Source organism: Xyrauchen texanus, chromosome 5, assembly GCF_025860055.1.
Source record: "Xyrauchen texanus isolate HMW12.3.18 chromosome 5, RBS_HiC_50CHRs, whole genome shotgun sequence".
Classification (NCBI taxonomy): Eukaryota; Metazoa; Chordata; class Actinopteri; order Cypriniformes; family Catostomidae; genus Xyrauchen; species Xyrauchen texanus.
This window is the reverse complement of record NC_068280.1, coordinates 3,413,318-3,433,305: the sequence shown is the minus strand read 5'-3', so window position 1 is coordinate 3,433,305 and position 19,988 is coordinate 3,413,318. Positions and strand designations below refer to the sequence as shown.

The following is a 19,988-nucleotide window of genomic DNA, read 5'->3' as shown; positions in this document are numbered from 1 at the left end:
ACATCTACAACATCCGCCTACTTAAAACTGGACTGAAAATACTTAAAGATTATTTGCACCCGCTAATTCCCTTTTAATTCCTCTACCATCAGGTAGAAGGCTAAGAAGCATCAGATCCCGAACCACCCGTTTTTCAAATAGCACTTATCCACAAGTTGTGAGGTCCCTCAATTTACACCAACAATCGTTATCTGCTCTGCTTACACAATTATGTCCTTCTCCTCAGTATCACTAAATGCATTAGCATTTTATTTGATTTATTTATTTGATCATTTATTATACTTATCCATTGGTAGCAACCCAAGAATTTGTTTTTTGATTTTGTTTTGTTTTTATTGTATATGTCATGTCTGATGATGTGTTGTAATTTTGGTCCAATACTGTCTTGTACTGTCCTGAGTGAGCCAAATCACTAAAATGAATTCCAGGCGATTTGCATCGTTTTGGCAAATAAAGATTTGAACTTGAACTTGTTAGTGAGGCTGATCGGGAAAAAACGACTTCATTTTGCTAGAGAGCATAAAGATTGGAGTGGAGCGATGGAAAAAGGTCACGTGGTCTGATGAGTCCAGATTTACCCTATTCCAAAGCGATCAAGGTAAGAAGGGAAGTGCATGAAGCGACGCACCCGCCATCCATATTGCCCACTATACAAGCCTCTGGAGGCAGTGTTAAGATCTGGGGTTGCTTCAATTGGGCAGGTCAAGTCTCAGCAACGTTATGTGCCAATAAAATGAAGTCAGCTGACTACCTGAACGTACTGAATGACCAGCATATCCCATCAATGGATTTTTTCTTCCCTGATGGCACGGGCATATTCCAAGATTCCAAGATGGCAATGCCAAGATTCACCAGGCTCGAATTGTGGAAGAGTGGTTCAGTGAGCATGAGGAATCATTTTCAAACATGAATTGGCCACCACAGTGTCCTGACCGTAACCCCATTGAAAGTCTTTGGGATGTGCTAAGGAAGACTTTACAGAGTGGTTCAACTCCCCGTGGTCAATACAAGATCTAACGCAACTCTGTATGGAAATAAATCCTGTGAAGTTGTTTAAGGTTGTCAAAACGGCGCCGGGATGAATGTGAACCGTAACCAAAGCTAAAGGTGGTCCAACGAAATATTAAGAGTATGCTACTTTTTTTGGCCAGGCATTGTAATTACCATTTTCAAGCTACAGCTTCTCTTTGGAATTTCCTCTAGGTATGTTGTTAAAATGACTTTAGACTCTGGCATCTTTTTAATTTAAATACATCTGAAGAAATTTTTTAAAAGTCAGTTTGGCTTTTTTTAGGGCTTTTTATGTCATTAACAGGTATGTCAGTGTGTAATCCATTTAATAGAATCCAGATGAATAACAAAACATCAAAGTCAGAAATTGAATTTTTATTTTGCACACATTGATACCAATACCATTGCTATCTACAGTCAAGAGTTTCATTGGGCTGAAAACCTCTCTTTAAGACAACACACTCAAATCTGGTTCTATATATATATAATATATATATATATATATATGTATGTGCTGAATATCATTAAAATTTTATTGGGCTTTTTCACAACTTGCTCCCAAGTTCAGATTTGAAAGGGAATCCTCGACCTCAGGCTCGTCTTCCTCCTCCTCCTCCATCATCATCATCTTCCTCCTCTTCATCAAAGTCATAATCATCTTCAAAATCCTCCTCCGCTTGGTCTCCTCCATATTCTTCATTTTTCCAGTAACTGCTGTATCCAGCTGCACCATATCCATCTTCACCACTCTGACGACCAAATTTATGCGTTCGAGCTGCAAGAACATCAAGGAAAAGACATTCAGTTGGCACCAGATATCTAACTGCAACATTCAAACCAAAACTAGGAGATTCATGGGGGCTGCACAATTTGAACAAACAAAAAGTACAGAATTATTATATTTCAGCTTTTTGCAACATAAAAAATTGCACTAGGCCATTTTGTGTTTAAGTCTAATTGTACTGAATAAACAGTCTCTCTTTCCTCTTCAGATATCAGCAATTACATGAAATGGGCAGTAATTGTAGATGGAAACATCACTCACTGGACATGCTGAGATCTTTGGTCTCCTGAGTTTCATGTCCACATTTTGGGCATGGAGGAGCTTTGCCTTTCTCCTGCTTAAAAACTTTGCTTCGAGCATGGTCATCACAGAAACATGCCTATGAAGAAGGATTTCAAGCAATGTTACAAGCCAGTGCAGTCTGTTTAAAAAGTAATATAGTGCATACAGAAAGTATTCACAGCGCTTCACTTTGTTCTGTTATGTTACAGCCTTATTCCAAAATGGATTAAATTCATTATTTTCCTCAAAATTCTACAAACAATACCCCATAATGACAATGTGAAAGAAGTTTGTTTGAAATCTTTGCAAATTTATTACAAATAAAAAAATCACATGTACACAAATATTCACAGCCTTTGCTCAATACTTTGTTGAAGCATCTTTGGCACCAATTAAATGATGCTACAAGCTTGGCACACCTATTTTTGGGCAGTTTCTCCCATTCTTCATTGCAGGACCTCTCAATCTCCATCAGGTTGGATGGGGAGCGTCGGTGCACAACCGTTTTCAGATCTCTCCAGATGTTCAATCGGGTTCAAGTCTGGGCTCTGGCTGGGCCACTCAAGTACATTCACAGAGTTGTCCCGTAGCCGCTCCTTTGTTATCTTGGCTGTGTGCTTAGGGTCGTTGTCCTGTTGGAAGATGAACCTTCACCCCTGTCTGAGGTCCAGAGCACTCTGGAGCAGGTTTTCATCAAGGATGTCTCTGTACATTGCTGCATTCATCTTTCCCTCGATCCTGACTAGTCTCCCACTTCCTGCTGCTGAAAAACATCCCCACAGCATGATGCTGCAACCACCATGCTTCACTGTAGTGATGGTATTGGCCAGGTGATGAGCGGTGCCTGGTTTCCTCCAGACATGACGCTTGCCATTCAGGCCAAAGGTTTCATCAGACCAGAGAATTTGGTTTCTCATGGTCTGAGAGTCCTTCAGGTGCCTTTTGGCAAACTCCAGACGGGCTGTCATGTGCCTTTTACTGAGGAGTGGCTTCCGTCTGGCAACTCTACCATACAGACCTGATTGGTGGAGTGCTGCAGAGATGGTTGTTCTTCGGGAAGTTTCTCCTCTCTCCACAGAGAAATGCTGGAGCTCTGTCAGAGTGAACATCGGGTTCTTGGTCACCTCCCTGACTAAGACCCTTCTCTCCCGATCTCTCAATTTGGCCGGGCGGCCATCTCTAGGAAGAGTCCAGGTGGTTCCAAACTTCTTCCATTTACGGATGATGGAGGCCACTGTGCTCATTGGGATCTTCAATGCTGCAGAAATGTTTCTGTAACCTTCCCCAGATCTGTGCCTCGATACAATCCTGTCTCGGAGGTCTACAGACAATTCCTTGGACTTCATGGCTTGGTTTGTGCTCCGACATGCACTGTTAACTGTGGGACCTTATATAGACAGGTGTGTGCCTTCCAAATCATGTCCAATCAACTGAATTTACCACAGGTGGATTCCAATCAAGTTGTAGAAACATCTCAAGGATGATCAGTGGAAACAGGAAGCACCTGAGCTCAATTTGGAGTGTCATGGCAAAGGCTGTGAATACTTATGTACATGCGTTTTTTATTTTTAATAAATTTGCAAAGATTTCATACAAACGTTTCACGTTGTCATTATAGGGTATTGTTTGTAGAATTTTGAGGATAATAATGAATTTAATCAATTTTGGAATAAGGCTGTAACATAACAAAATGTGGAAAAAGTGAAGCGCTATGAATAATTTCGGATGCACTGTATATGGACAGTTTACGTGAAATTTATAGGTATTATTTTTAGGAACTTGCGTCACCTAAAACTATTTTAAAAATTATTTTTCCAATTACTATATGAACTCATTACTTGAGACTACTACTGGAATATATGTAACGGTTATAGGACCCAAGATACATTTAATTTCAAATAACTTTTAACCTAAAATCTTGTAAAAATAAATACATGTTGTGTCAACTACTATTAAACAAACAATTCTGACACAGATCAAAATGGGGGAAAAAATCAAAATCCTAACCTTGCATCGAAGGCAAGAATGCTGCCCAAGTCGATTACAAGATAAACCTGAAATTTGGACAAGACACAGTAATGTTAAGGACATTTGTAGTTTAAAACATGAATATCTGTGACATCATTACAAACAAGACAGACGTACATTTATAAGTCTCCGCGTCCAAGACTTGACAGCTCGCCTGGTGTTCAAACTGATCATCCTCGCACAGGAAATTGTGGCAAAAAGAGCAGCGGAAAATGCGACCACCTGAATAAAATAAATAAAGTGTTTATATGAGCTAAAAGGATTTTATTGCTTTCTTCAACAATATTAAAGCAGATCATTTAATCAACTGTACAGCCATTATCGGTCATACATCATAGACATGACTGAGGTGAGGCACTAGGATGCTCTTTACCGTGTTCCCAAACGCTGCGGTCGCATTCAATGCAGTCTGCATCAGAGAGGGGGCACAAGCAGGCATGAGTACTCAAGCACTTCCTCCCATGGCACACCCAGGCTTCACAGAAATCACATATGGCGCCCTAGTGTTTACAAACAATACTGCTTTGGCACTGGATCCACTCAAGATCATAATCAAAGAACATCTTCTAGTGTACATATTCAAGTGTACTTGAATAAAAATAAATATGTTAATTTATGACATTTAAGGTCTTGTTTTTGCTTACCACCATGCCCATTCCAGTACTGTGTATGCCAGGATGTTTTATGACACAGTCTGAAGACTTCATGCATTTAGTTTTGCCTTTGTAGAAAGAGAAATACATAAATACAAATCTGATTGTAACGGTTAAAAAGCTTAATTGTATTATTTCTGATGGGATTCTCCAAAAAAAAAGAAAAAAGAAAAAGCAATGTTTTGATAGTGCCACAATGTTTATCACTTTTTTTGTTGTCACATAGCAAACAGTGGCAAGAAAAAGTATGTGAACCCTTTGTATTAGCTGGTTTTCTGCATTAATTGGTCATAAAATATGATGTCATCTTCATCAATGTCACAAGTATAAAACACAATGTGCTTAAGCTACCAACACACAAACAATTATAATCTTTCATGTCTTTACTGACCACATCCATTAAAACTTCACAGTGCTTTGGAAAATGTAAGTGAACCCTTGGATTCAATAACTGGTCGATAGTCCTTCGGCAGCAATGACCTCAAACAAACGTTTCCGATTCAGAAGGAATTTTGGACCATTCGTCTTTACAGAACTGCTTCAGTTCAGCCATAATCTTGGGAAGTCTGGTGTGAACGGCTCTCTTGAGGTCATGCCACAACATCTCTATTGGGTTAAGGTCTGGGTTCTGACTGGGACACTCCAAAAGATGGATTTTTTATTTTTTTAAGCCATTCTGTAGTGTATTTACTTCGATGTTTAGGGTTATTGTCCTGCTGCATCACCAGACATTCACTGAGCTTCAGCTGGCACACAGCAACCAAACATTATCCTGTATACTTGATAAACTTGGGAATACATTTTTCCCCTCGAAGAAGGCAAGCGGTCCAGGCCCCATAGCATGATGCACCCTCCACCATACTTCATCATTGGGATGATGTTTTCATGTTGGTATGCAGTGCATTTTCTACACCATATGTAGTGCAGCATGTTCTTCCCAAACAATTCAACCTTAGTTTCATCAGTCCTCAAAACATTTTCCCAGTAGCGTTGTGGAGTGTCAAGGTGGTGTTTGGCAAACTTCAGGTATGCAGCAATGTTTTTACTGGGAAGCACCAGCTTCCTTCGTGGTGTCCTGCCATGAACATCATGCCTGTTTAATGTTTTCCATACAGTAGACTCATGAACAGAGATGTTAATCAGTTCCAATGATTCCTTCAAGTCTTTATCTGTCACCTCATTGAACATTCTGCGGTGTTCCCTTTGAGTCATCTTTGCTGGACGGCCACTTCTAGAGAGAGTACCTATAGTACTAACTCGTCTCCATTTACAGACAATTTGTCTAACTGTGGACAGATGAATTCTGAGATCTCTTTTTTGAGAGGTATATAAGAAAAAGTATCTCTAACCCACACCTACAATCTAGTTTCCTTAATTGGATGCCAGGTTTGCCAACTTCGGATGTCATTATTCTAGGGGTTCACATACTTTTTCCAACCTAAACTGTGAATGTTTAAATTATGCATTCAATATAGACAAGACAAATACAATAATTTGTGTGTTATTAGTTAAAACAGTTTGTGTTTGTTTGTTTATTATTGTACCTTAGCTGAAGATCATTCCAGATTTTAAGACAAATTTATACATGCAGGTAATTCCAAAGGGTTCACATACTTTTTCTTGCCACTGTATACAAAATCTCCAAAATCAAGCATTGTCTTCTAACTAGAACAACTTAAATGGTTGCACAACTGTTGTTGCAGGACATTTTCCCTTAGAGGAAAGGCTTTTTGATATTGATATTGAACAAGATGCATTCTGTTTTAAATTAAAGTATTCCTAAACACAAAAGACAATTGTCAGTCTATTCAGAGATCTGTTATTTAGATCATCACATCTTATGATATATTTATAGGTAAATCTGAACCAATTTATAACCCTCGCTGTTATAAATTTGTTTACATGCTTGATTGGAATCACATTACTAGATTGTGCAGATGTTTACCCCCCCCCATTTCCTCTGAGAAAAACAATTTCTGTTGGATAATTACCCAAATACCACAGACTAGGGCTGGCGCAGGGGTTGCATTAACAGGAAAATGTTCATTATTTACAGATTTTTGCTTCAAACAATGATGCATAATTCCAAATGCTGTCCATCACTCTGATGGATAAAAAAAAAGAGAAAAATGTTTAGTCATCAGTTTTGACTTTACTCTCCAGCTGTGTCTCAGTGCGTGCACCGTTTATTGACTGGTATTAGAGATAAGTTTTGGGGTGATCCAGCCACAAGTGGACAGGCTCCATTGCCATTAACACCTGGTACTATGCATCTTTTTTGACCACTTGTGTTGAGATTTTGAGTGGATGGTCTCGGATTTCATGAGTGCATACATAAAATCATTATGTCATTATGTTACTAGAGGTCGACTGATTAATCGGCCGATTTTTAGCATTTTTTAACATAATCGGCATCGGCCAATATCCAAGTATATCAAGCCGATTATTAGGCAGGCGCATCTGTGGGCAGCCTAGTGTTGTTGTGGAACACGTGTCCGACGCACGCTACCCCTAGAGTGATTTTCCAGAAGAGTGAGCAGACCTCATCCAGTGCCTAAGGAAGGAGCTAAGTTCCTTGGAGAAAACAGTAAGGATTAAATTTGCAATTACAGACAGTGAATCTGAGACTTTTATTTGTTCTGTTTGTGTGTCTCATATTTGAGAGGGTTGTCACTCAATGCAGAGAAATAAGTAATAAAAAATATACCAACGCAGTATATGCTATTGAAGGACTGGCTTTGGTAAGCTCGGACATTATCGGTCCTGCTGTCGGTACTGGAGAAATTAAGAAAATACATGTATTATTGCTATAAAGAGAAAGTTATTTTATCTCGCCAGCCATTTCTATGTATAATAATATGAAACCATTCGTCTGTGATGCAATTTAGCTATTCGCAGTCAGAGAGAGAGAGAGAGAGAGAGAGAGAGAGAGAGAGAGAGATCTCTCACGCGGTGCCACAGCGAGCACAACACGAGCCCAGCTAAATGAGTGACAGAACGAAACATTCAGACATAGCCTGGTTTAGATCTGTGATTATTAGTCTGATTTTATTTTAGATTTCTCCTTCCAAAGATTATAAAAAGAATATTTATACATAAGTCGCATTCTGTCTAGCACAACTTCCTTCCCTTCACAGCGGTGCACTGACATTTCTCCCTAAAACTCAAACTTAACGTCAGAATCAGCACGATCGGTGATTGTTGTAAAATGCAGTCTAGCTACTGTTGCTAAATTGCGGGACGCGTTTAATAATAAAAAGAGCGCAAGAGATACAGTTCTCAAGGCGGCGCGCGCTCCGAAACACACCGCAAAGAGACAAGCAAAGTATAGGCTACTTTGGGTTTCATGTGAGCGTGCGTCTAAACGATCAACTATACACAAAAATATGTCAAAACGACCGGCTTGAAGAAACACAGTTTCACTTCAACAGTTTATGTCTTAAATGGACGTAGTTATGGAAATAGTTGGGAGAAAATATGGCGCATCAGGAGCCTTTTAGACTCGGTCTTAAAGGGGAAGCAGTCTAATAAACGTGTGACAATTGAGCCATTACTACGAATCAAACAACAAAAGGCAAAGAGAAAATCACTTACAGCTCTTGAATGAATAACTTCTGCATTAAGAAGCATTAATCTATCTATGATAAACTATGCAGTGTTATTTTACAATTGATTACTTTATTAGATTTCTTTTTAGACCACACCTGAACAGTAATGTTAGTAGACCTTCCTGAAATTAAATCACTGTGCCTATATAACGTTTATCTTTGTTTAATATATATATATATATATATAAATAACAAAAAGAACCGTTAAGAATACCGTTGAAGTACCGGATCGATAAGCATTATTGGTAAGATAGTAATACCATTAAACCTTACCGATACCATCCCTAGTTATGCCTGTGCTTCTCTTGGATGCTCTGAATATTGGATTACATGTCTGGATTGCCCCTTAATTAAAGCTGCATTTGGATCTCAACCTTCGTGTCTCGGAGCAGTTCAGTAACACCTGCTTCGTTTATTTAATATATTTGTTATACATTATTTATACAATGTTTTTACATTATACATTTTAATTTAAGTGTACATGCAGATTGTCAAGTGTTCAATAAATGTATTTGTTGAGAAATTTTGTCTATCTTAAGTAATTATTTGTGTTATATTATATCTTTCAAATAAAAGGTTCAAATAAGAGGTTAAAAACAAGCACATATCGGCCAAAATAAACCGGCAGCATTAATCGGCCATCGGCCGACCCGGATTTCAAAAGATCGGCATCGGCCTGAAAAAAAAAAACAATATCGGTCGACCTCTACATGTTACTGCTTGTTTATAAGAACTAGAGCTGTTGAAATGAATGCATTAATCAATGTGATTTGTTGTGTGTTGCAATCTTAATCAGTATATACATGTGTGTGACTAATCTTAAACAAAGTATGCCTGTTAACAAATGATGAATGATGATGTGTGTAACTAACTAGAAAATATATGTAAAACCAAAAATGCTAAAAAGGAAACTGCAGCTGCATTTCTGACACAGGAGATGAGGGGAACCTAGAGACAGTTTACACATTGGAAATTCTTTAGGCAAAAAACTGATAAGAATGAACCAATGGGAGGCAAAACCAGTAATCCCACTGCAGCAAAAACAAACCAACGGAATGAGAGGAACTTATCTCTTAGAATATTGGAGATGCCCCGGTGGCAAAAATAAGCCAATCAAAAGAGTAAAAACCTGAGAACAAAAGGAACACACCCTGGGTCAGAAATGTAGAAAAGAAGGGAACACAGGAGAAATGGGGTCTTTTGAGCTGAGCTTACGGGTGAAGCAGACAAGATCCCAAGCTGGGCAAATCATTTTTGTACTTATTCATTCTTGTTAATAAATACTATTTTTATCTTGAAAACTTGACTTAGTCTCCTCAAAAAAAGAAAACGACAGAATTTGGTGACCCTGACGTGATGAGGAGCGATTGAAAACGACACCAGGATATGGTGGCTGATTGATACCCATACGTGGGCCCATTTTAAAAGGTGACCAGAGACTGTTAAATCAAAATCTGCATAGTTTAGATAGTATTTTATTTAGGTGTGGGTTTCAACCAACGCCGCCCCTGTAAGTAACTACATTTACATTTTTTTTATTGAGAATACAGTAAATGAATGATCGTTACGTTATATGTATAAGAATGCAAATTGTTACATATGAAGGAATAAGTACATGAAATTATTTGTATGAATGCAAAGTGTTGTTTGATATGTTTTTGAAGACCTCTTGGAGGCCCAGTTTTACTGGAATAAACTAATAGGGAAATAAGACTCTCTGGGAGGCCTGCTCTAAGGGGCAGAATCGTTAGAACCAATGTGTATGAATGCAAAGTGTTGTGTAATATGTTTTAGAAGACCTCTGGAGGGCCAGTTTTCACTGCAATAAATGAATAGTGTAATTATAAGACCTGGGAGGCCTGCCTTAAGGGCAGAGTGGTTCACGGAGACAAAGACCTTGGAAGCCTGTTTGGAACAGTGGAGCCAGGACTGGATTATGGGTGGAGTGTCTGATGAGTGCCACTTAGTCCCGGGACGCTGAGTTTCCATCTCCTTGAACGCACTTAGCAATAAAATATATTAAATTGGGTGAGTGGAACGCTCACTAAGCAGTGTGTTATAAACTTGGGGTGTCTCTCTCATAATAAATCCTGAGAGCGGTAACCTAACGGTGTAAACAAACTCAAGGGTTGCTGTGGGCCTTTATCTGATTGATCCTCCAGCGCTCAATACTGCTGGTAATCATTACCGATTTGCCATTTATAATGTGGATTAAAATTTCTCTGGAAAAGTTGATTTCAGTCTTATACGATCACTTTCTGATTTTCTAGAATGCCATCAATGGGGTTCAATAACAGTGTCTAAATTGTTGAGGGTCTAAATTTAAATCCAGCAGCTAACCACTGTGTGGCTGGGTGGAGGGCGGGGCCGGGTCGTGATCCTACACACCCGGTTCCGTATTAGGCTAATTAAACCTCCGAGAGGGATAAAGGTCGACTGCAGAGGATCGTGCGGGAGAGAGAGATCGTTTATGGACATGTCCATCATGTGTGTGTGTTTATGTTTTCTTATAAGTTTATCATTAAAACTATTATTTATATCGTCAAGCCGGTTCTCGCCACCTCCTTTCCATTGATCCCTTCACATACTGATTTAATGATTTGAAGAGTAAATATTACAAATGTATGGCAAAGTTATAGAGTTTATAGAGATTACTTAATAATAAAAAAGTGATTATAATATATTAATAATAAGATAGGTGTTGTAAGTGTATACCTCTGCTTGAACAGAAGGCTAAAAGTAAGTTGTATTGATTATATAGAGAATGTCGTAAAAGAAAGGTAAAGCTTCTGTTTTATTAAAGATTAGAAGGTTATTTGTATGTTGTTTGAATGGACAAAAGAAAGCAAGTTGAGAGTAGTTTTTTGTTTTTAAATGGTGTGGGATGGGAAAGTTTGAAAGCCGTTAATATAATCAATTATTATAAATATCACTTTCTACTGTTGAAGAATAAATTAAATATATTATTGTGAGATTCTAAAATGAAAGAAGAAACAGCTGTAATGAGATTGGAAACAGTGTGAGGGAGTCTAAAGTTAAGGGTTTAGACTAAAGACAACAGATTAAGTTTGAAATTAATCTGAAAGAATAAATGTAGATTAAAAAAACTAGAGACTATAATTGAATTAAGGTGATGTTTTTAAATTAAGCTCCCTAGAAGCTTGACAGGGCTTTGTTCTGATGTTAGTTCCCTCCATGATACATGGTCTCGTGACGTTTGCTAAAGTAGCAGAAATAAAACCTGAATGGAAATGAGTGATCTATAAAGGAGTTCAATTTTTGCATGTTTTACTTTTAATTTGGACAATTTTAATAGACTGATGAATTTTGAATAATGCTTTTTGAATTTAACCATGTTTTGAATTGTCTCCATATTTAAGCATTTGTAGCTGTTCCATTGGCTGTGTCGGTTCTCTGGTGATACTCTCTGAAAAAGAAAATATCTGTTTACTGATACCAAATTATTAAGGATTGAGGACTGAGCAGCATCAAGACCAGTGGCAAGGGCCTCACCGCCCTAGAAACATGACCAAGAAGGTTTGAAAGGGGTTTAAGGAAGTGGGTGAATGCTCTTAGCTTTACTAAAATAACTTATCACAGTGTTAAATACCAAGTATTATGTCACTGTGTTATCAAGGGATCAATAGAGGATTATTTATAGATTGGTTTTGGGGTTAGAGTTTTGAGAACCGTTGCAGACAAAGGAGTGCCTGACTTATTATAGAAGTATTAAACAAACATGTTTAATACTTCAACGTCCACTGTAGCTGGTGGAGGGAGAACATATAGATTCAATGCAAATTGGCTCAAAATGTTCCCATGGCTAGAGTTCGAAAACAACGTTATGTTCTGCAAATATTGTAGAGGGTAGAAACAGGTGGGCAACTCTCCTTCGTGTCAGGAAACCGCATCTGAAATAGTGATGGGTCATTTGCGATCGATTCGGCTCTTGTAGGTGAACGTTGGGAGCCGGCTTGCATATCAGAATCTATTTATACAAATATTTAAAAACAAATTAAGATACGAATAATCAAAAGATTTAAAAATAACGATGAAATAATATAGGCCTAAATGCTCAAGCGCACACATTAGTTCTGACTGTCTGCTCAGACTAAAAGCCTCACCTGTTGTTCCTGTCAATCACACACGCAGTGTCAACCAATGAACCAAAGATGCGTGAGGGAGGGCGGAGCCAACTTATGTTGTTCAGATTGTATTTGAATTGTAACATTAATATAAACTTTGTTATGTACTTTGAAAAGTTATACTTTAAAGGCACACGTGAAATAACATCCTTTTTTACATTTATATCAATTTGTGGGATGCTGCAGTTTTGCAAATTATTAATTTTTCTTTGATATGTTGCATTATTCTATTATCAGTACCGCCGCTACCTACATGCATACTACGCAGTTTGCGTAGGGCATAAACTCCCTAGGGGGGCACCATCTTACCCTAGGATGGCACCAGAAAGTCCACCGGCTGCCCTTACTCGTTCACTATACGTTATTCAAGGACCCGAAAGCAGTTGCGGAACACTGACGATCGCTTCACGCTCATATCACGTGTAGGGCATCAATTTGGCCAGCGGTGGCCCTGTCTATTATGCTGTTCAGATTGTATTAGTTTTGAATGGTTAGATTTATATGCACTTTGTTTATATACAATAAAAAGTTATACTTTAAATGCATATGTTTAATAGTATTATTTTTCTTAACAAATCAATGCATTTTTAAATAAATTGTGTTTAAGGTAGAGTATAATTTCATTTAATAGTTTAATTAGAATTGTTTTAACACCAATTATGAAAAGAGCTGGAATGCCCATCGCTAATCTGAAAAGAGATAGTGTAGCGAAACATCTCACGGCGGAGAAACCATCAAGCTCGGTGTCAGCAGCTTTGAGGAGGCAAGTGCTGCAATCTGAGGAGGAGAAGCGGAAGCAGCTGAAAATAAAGATAAACATTGCATACTTCATTGTGAAAAAGAAGAACCTTTCATCAAATTTGGGCCGCTTATCAGACCTCCACCACAAAAACTGAGTTTACACGAATCCCACATACGACAATGTGTGGAGATGATTGGTCAAATTGCTGACATAATGAGAGATCGCTGGCTGACCTCTAAGTATGCCAGATGGTCAACATACAAAAGCAGCTAGACAACTGATATCCTTTGATTTTAGTAGGCATGGGTTCAATGTGTGATTAGGGAGGTATGTGCTGTTCCACAGATGTGTGTCCCTTAGTACACGCACACACACTCATACACGCAGTATAAATACATATGTAATAAATTGTTTGTTAATAAACTCTGCATTTAATTTTCACTGTGCTCCTAAATTTCTTTGTGAAATCTTTCATTTAGGAGGGCATGTACTCCTTGCCAAATAAGTTAGTGTAGAGCCCTGCCACAGACAAACTTAGCTCTACTTTAACAACCGGTCTAGACAACATCTGTCCTCTCTCCTGATCTCAGGGCGGCTGAGAGGAGATGGCGGAAATCTAAAGATCCAGCCGATCTAGGTAAATATCAGCTTCTGCTTGCAACTTTTTCAGATAACGTTAAAGCTGCAAAAACTTCATATTACCAGACCAAGATCAACAGCACCACAGACACTCGTAGCTTGTTTAGAACATTCAACACACTTCTCTGCCCTCCCGCTCCACCACCTGACACATCACTGACAGCAGATATATTCGCCACATTTTTTACTGATAAGGTTACAGCCATCAGCAATACATTCACTGCACCACACCCTGCCAAACACCCACCTCCTGTATGCAACTCTTCTTTCTCCATGTTCTCTCCTTCAACTGACACTGAGGTCTCTAAACTCCTCCTCTCCAACCACCCCACAACCTGTTCCCTTGACCCCATTCCATCACACCTTCTCCAGGCCATCTCACCGTCCATCCTACCAGCACTTACACACAATTACACACAAATTGACTATGAAGCATTATGCAATTAATACTGATTAAAAAAATGTATCGACTGACAGCACTAATAAGAACGTTTTTCATAGAGTACTGGTGTTAACTGAGCTACAAATATGTGTGCTTCTCACCTGTGTCACTTTATGTTGATATCAGGCACACTGTCAATTTCTGTGAACTTGTGCATGTATATGCGCATTTTAAAAGGTTCTGATCAGATGGTTATTTCCTTTTAAAGCTGCATGTAACCGCCAAAGTTCAAAAATGTTGTTTTAGGGCAGCGGTTGATTGACAGGTAGAACTTTCACCCCAGAACTCACTTAAGAAGTAAAAAATCTATTGTATATCCACAGCTAACGTTCTGCTCAGCATCTCTTTTTGTGTGTCATACAAGCTTGGAACAACATTAGGGTGAGTAAATGATTAAAAAAAAAACATGTTTGGTAAACAATCCCTTTTGACCAAGCCTACATGTTGCCCAAAAACATTTAAATGAAACATAAATCATACTTTTTTCCTCTTAGTATTGCGGAATCCACTGGTAATTAAACTTTTGACAAGTAAGCCCCGCCTTAAAGGTGCATTCAGTAATTTTTTCGGTGTCATCTTGGACTGACACTGACACCTAGTGGCTTGGATGCAGCCTCATTTAAAATCAATAGTTTTCAGTTTCAGATGCCATTGTAGGAATGTAGTATTCACAGTCAGCCATGATGACTTTACTCAATCAGTGAAAGTGTCCAATATCAGGACAGTTACTGAGATTAAGCGAGTAGTATTTGGCTGGTCGTGTGAGTTAAACATGGCCGCCGCCTATAAAGGAGAACCTCTCCATGTAGAATAAAACAACTTTTATAAAGGTAACTGATATGACTGGTGTCTTTATCTTGTGCGAGTAGTCATGATTTCCTACATATATTGCAAAATTACAATTCATGTCTTAGTTTAACTTTTTAATGAGGAAAAAATTACATCTTCAAAAATGTTACTAACAAATCCTATTTTGAGCAACCGTTTCAATAGCCCAGGCATTTATAATAGTGATAAGGTACCCAGACCGAACACTAGTATTTAAGTATGCAAGAATGAACATGCAAAAGAACAGTTCTTACCACACTGGGCACACATGGGAAGTTTCTGCACTGACGAACAGAAATAACAGAACGCCCTGTTCTTCTGGCGCCTGGCAAAATAAAAGAATACAATTAAATATTCCGTTTCTTCCACATTGACTGTAACTGTTGTACAAAAACATAAAAAAAATCTAATTAAAAAAATTAACCACGATAAATTTAACTGATGTTATTCCAAGCAGACACAAATCACAATATGTGAATTTACCTTTGACACTTATCACATTCCTGAAAAGTATAAGAAGACAAAAATGCATTAATGCACCAACTGGTAAAACATATTACAGATAAATCTACATGAGTTGAAAGCAGTCTGAACCCTAGTTAAAATGAATATTGGAATTTCTATAATAATTTGTATCCAATCCAACTGGACTCCAATGGAATTTTTTCCTCTAGGATTCGAACACAACACAGAATAAAAATGAGATATTTAATGGAGCAATATGTAACATTGACATCAAGCGTTTAAAACGGGTACTGCAGTCCAAATTCAAATTATTGGAGAGAGTTGTCTCCCCCTGCCCCCTCCTCCCCAGACTCAAAGCTCACGCTGGTTGCGGACACGCAACAGGAATGAGCAAACTGACGATGGCAAGCAACGAACAGAAATTCTGGCCCGAAACACGTCAAAGTAGAATATACTGGCTGTAGCATTGTTTTCGGAGAAGCCAGTATTTCAACTTGTTTCCTAAATCTCTGATAACATATGATAATTTTATGCTTTAGTACAGTAAATATATTACATATTGCACCTTTAATAACACACAGTTCCCAAAAGGACTATTATGATTCCCAAAGGTATACACATTGAAAAGAAATTGAAAGAGAAACTTTTCTGCTACTTTTATTACTTTTTAAATAAAAAAAAAAATGTCCCTTCATTGGCATTATAGAGCAGTGACATGCCTATTTTCACTGTATTGTTTAGTCTAAAAGGCATTCATAATTAAAATAAATATAAGTATGAATTACAATATATTTTTATACTACTGAAGTTGAAATGTCTTTGCCCTCCAATTGTTTTAAGAAACTGCATCCTCTTACTGTCCTTCGGGTCACATATTGAAAACCATTGAAAATACATAAATTAATTATTAGTGTACAAAGTTACTAAAGACCACCTTAACCAAAATCTGTTTTATTGTGGTCCCAAAGTTTATGATGTATATTTATACTGAATATTAATGGAGTAACAATATTTCAAAAACATTTTTAAAGGTTAGGAAGGTTTAATCACTCTTAAAAAATATTGTATATATATATATATATATATATAAATAATTTTAATGGTCTTTACAAAGTCTCTACGTTTGGGTCCAGTACTAAAAACTATACCGTATTTATAACGTATTCTTTAACTGTCCCAGGTCAAAAATTACCCTAAAACAATAGGAGAATTAAATATATGGTTCCTGTGGGAATAATGTACATTTCTGACAGCATGTGCTGCAATTGTAAAATGACCCTTTCTTTGTTTTATTTTTTTACCATGGTTGCATTACACGGCTGTTTGGCCACATCGACATTTTCTCTGTTCGCTCGACTCTGTTTCTCTCGCTCCTTACGACTTTCAGCCTTCTTACGAGCTCCAGTCTTCTTCTTAGGCATCTTTCACCTCCAATATCACTAAGATAACATGAAAAGTAAATATGCAGTGTCAGATTTACAGAATCATCATCACTCGTCTCAAACAGCATGTGAACATACACGAGTGAACTGACCATATCATAATAAACATGTCATCTTAACAGCTATCTTTACTAACGTCTCTACTTTCATTTACACTTTAATGCTAAATAATCAACCATATCTGTCACTGTAAACATACCAGGATAACAGTTTTAATCGCGAAGATACAAGGCGGAACTCAGGGTGAGGGCAACGTTAAATTGTGCCGTACTGAAACATCCGGCGCTATTATCAGTTCCGCTTACATTCACAACCGGATGTGTTGTTTGTGAGTTGGGTTGTGCAGTCTATTACAGTCACGTAACATAGAAAGCATTGGTAGAGATAAATATATTCAATCCAATATATGTTGCCTTTTAAGGGGGAAATTAATCGGGAGACATAGTATCAAACATGCAGGGTTGGGGAGTAACAGAATACATGTAACGGGATTACGTATTTAAAATACTAAATATAAGTAGGCCTAATAACTGTATTCTACTACAGTTACAATTTAAATCTTTGTTAATTATAATACAGTTACATTAAAAAAGTACTTTGATTTCTGACGAGATTACTTTGCATTTTATTGTCATTTGTTTCATTTAATATTTAGTCCTTTCAGATGGACAACATTTATACATATAAATGATCCAAAGTGCATTTGAACAGCGGTGAAACACTTTCTTATGATGTGACATTCATACGAGCAGACAGAGAAGTACGTTTGAAGTACGTTTGGAGCAGAAGAAATAGAAATAAACCTTGTGTAAATTGTTAGTTTTATGCTAAGCTAAAATGCTATTTCTAGCCATTTTACACGCATGCGTTGCCAGATACGATCATATTTATTTAGCAAAAAAAATTCATAATTTATTTTTTCTAGTAAGACCTTTAATATTAGGGTGAAAATCTTATTCTTGGTCATAATTTTTGTATTGTTTTCTTGTAAAAAATATCTTACAATCCTTAAAACAAGATCAATTTGATTAATCTTTTTTTTTTTTTTTAAACAACACTACATAAGATATTTAGGTTTTTCAGAGAATGTATTTTTAACACGTGTATTTTGTCTGACTGCACTGGCAGAGTTTTTATATTACAAAATTACATTTTAAAATTACATTTTACAGCGTGTAATCTGTAGTGGATTACATTTGAAAAGTAACCCTCCCAACCCTGCAAACATAAATGCAACTGCTTCTAAGCAGGTTGCCAGATCCTCTAGCAGCTAGATCTACTGCACTATACTGCATTTCCTAGTTTGGACGTTTATCATAGCGTATGTAAGAAAAGTGTCATTTGCAATGTTTATTTATTTATTTGAGATTTTACGCAGCAAAAATAGATTTAACGTATTTTTTAAGGCTACAGAGTGTACTATTTTCTGTGATGTGCCAAATGAATACTGTGGCATTTCCATGTAGGTAATACTTTGGAAAGACTTTTGTCTAAATTGTGAACAATTAGTACTGAACATTGTTGATTATAACAGATTGTAGCTAGAAGTAAAGCTAAACAATTCTAAGCGGCCATTTACCCTGAACGCACCCTTGTGCAAAAGAAATAAAATAAAAATGGCTACACGACTGCAGTTGTCTTGACTAGGCACGTTTTTTCCCCCTTTTTCTCCCTATTTTGGAATGTCCAATTCCCAATATACACACTAAGTCCTCGTGATGGTGCAGTGATTCACCTCAGTCACAGGACGGACCCCAGCTTCCTCCACGTCTGAGACCGTCTACTCGCACATCTTATCAAGCGGCTGGGCCCGCCACCGCGGAGGCACAGCGCATGTGGTGGCCTCCGCCCAACTCACCACACGCCCCATTGAGAGCGAACCACCTAATAGCGATCACAAAGAGGTTACCCCATGTGACTACCCTCCCTAGCAACCAGGCCATTTTGGTTGCCTAGGAGTCACTCAGCACACCCTGTGATTCGAACCAGCGAACTCCAGGGGTGGTAGTCAGGGTCTTTACAACTGAGCTACCCAATTAGCCACATTTTTAACAGTTGAAGTTATTTTTAAAGCTGAAGATTAACTTTTTAGCCAATGGCGTGAGTTGGGGGCGGGACTAGATGACTGAACAACAGTAGACAAGAAGCATGTACAGAAAGCTGTTTTGCAAATCCATTCAGTGGCGCTAGTGTCACAGAAACGATATACTTCAGCTTTAAGTTGACAGTGTGAATAAACAGCGAGATGCACCAAAATGGTCATCGACATCTATCTAGTGCATTTTCACATAAAAATCGATACAAAAACACTGTGAACGCATGCAAAAAGCATTGGATATGAACAGCCCCTAACTATGCCATGAAGGGCTATTCAGGAAAAACACTATAACAAATTGCATTGCTGGAATCCAAAGGACAGTCTCTGAAGAAATCAAGAATATATGGTTTGTAACATTATATTTGACATTTAAGAGCAAAATTAAAGGATGAATAATAATGATTCCCTCAATTTAGGTTTGTAGGAGTTCCAAGAGTTCTTCTACTTAAATTATATTAAGTGACTGTGTCTAGGGGGAGGGCGTGGCTAGGCCGTGGCTAGGCCGTGAGGGTGCAGGCCTGGCGCTGAGTTGCCAATCAGTGGAGACCTGCACCCTCACGACCCGGCCACGCCCCCCTCCTCGTCACAGTGACATATCGCATATTTATAACTATTATTGTAAATATATAATTTATAATTATATTTAATGTATTTTTAATTTACGTTATTTAATTTATTTTTAAATCACTGCATCTTGCGTTTTTATGCTCCTGGCAATAAAAACTAAATACAATGTTAAATTTGTTATTTTAACTAAAAAAATATTATTATTATTTTTTTTTAAACGTAATATTTTTAGTGTTTTAATTTAATTAGAAATT

At 37.7% G+C, this 19,988-nt stretch overlaps 1 protein-coding gene across 1 annotated transcript; it reads right to left on the bottom strand.

Annotated features, from left to right (window-relative positions):
- Positions 1-1,377: 1,377 nt before the first annotated feature.
- Positions 1,378-17,387, bottom strand: znf330 (zinc finger protein 330). Its single transcript, XM_052127640.1, has 10 exons — positions 17,269-17,387; positions 16,929-17,066; positions 15,646-15,665; positions 15,417-15,487; positions 4,750-4,826; positions 4,479-4,605; positions 4,223-4,327; positions 4,085-4,131; positions 2,057-2,174; positions 1,378-1,786 (listed from the first exon to the last, which is right to left on the bottom strand). The coding sequence occupies exons 2-10, from the start codon at positions 17,046-17,048 to the stop codon at positions 1,602-1,604; spliced, it is 870 nt and encodes a 289-aa protein (XP_051983600.1). The 5' UTR covers positions 17,049-17,066; positions 17,269-17,387; the 3' UTR covers positions 1,378-1,601.
- Positions 17,388-19,988: the final 2,601 nt, after the last annotated feature.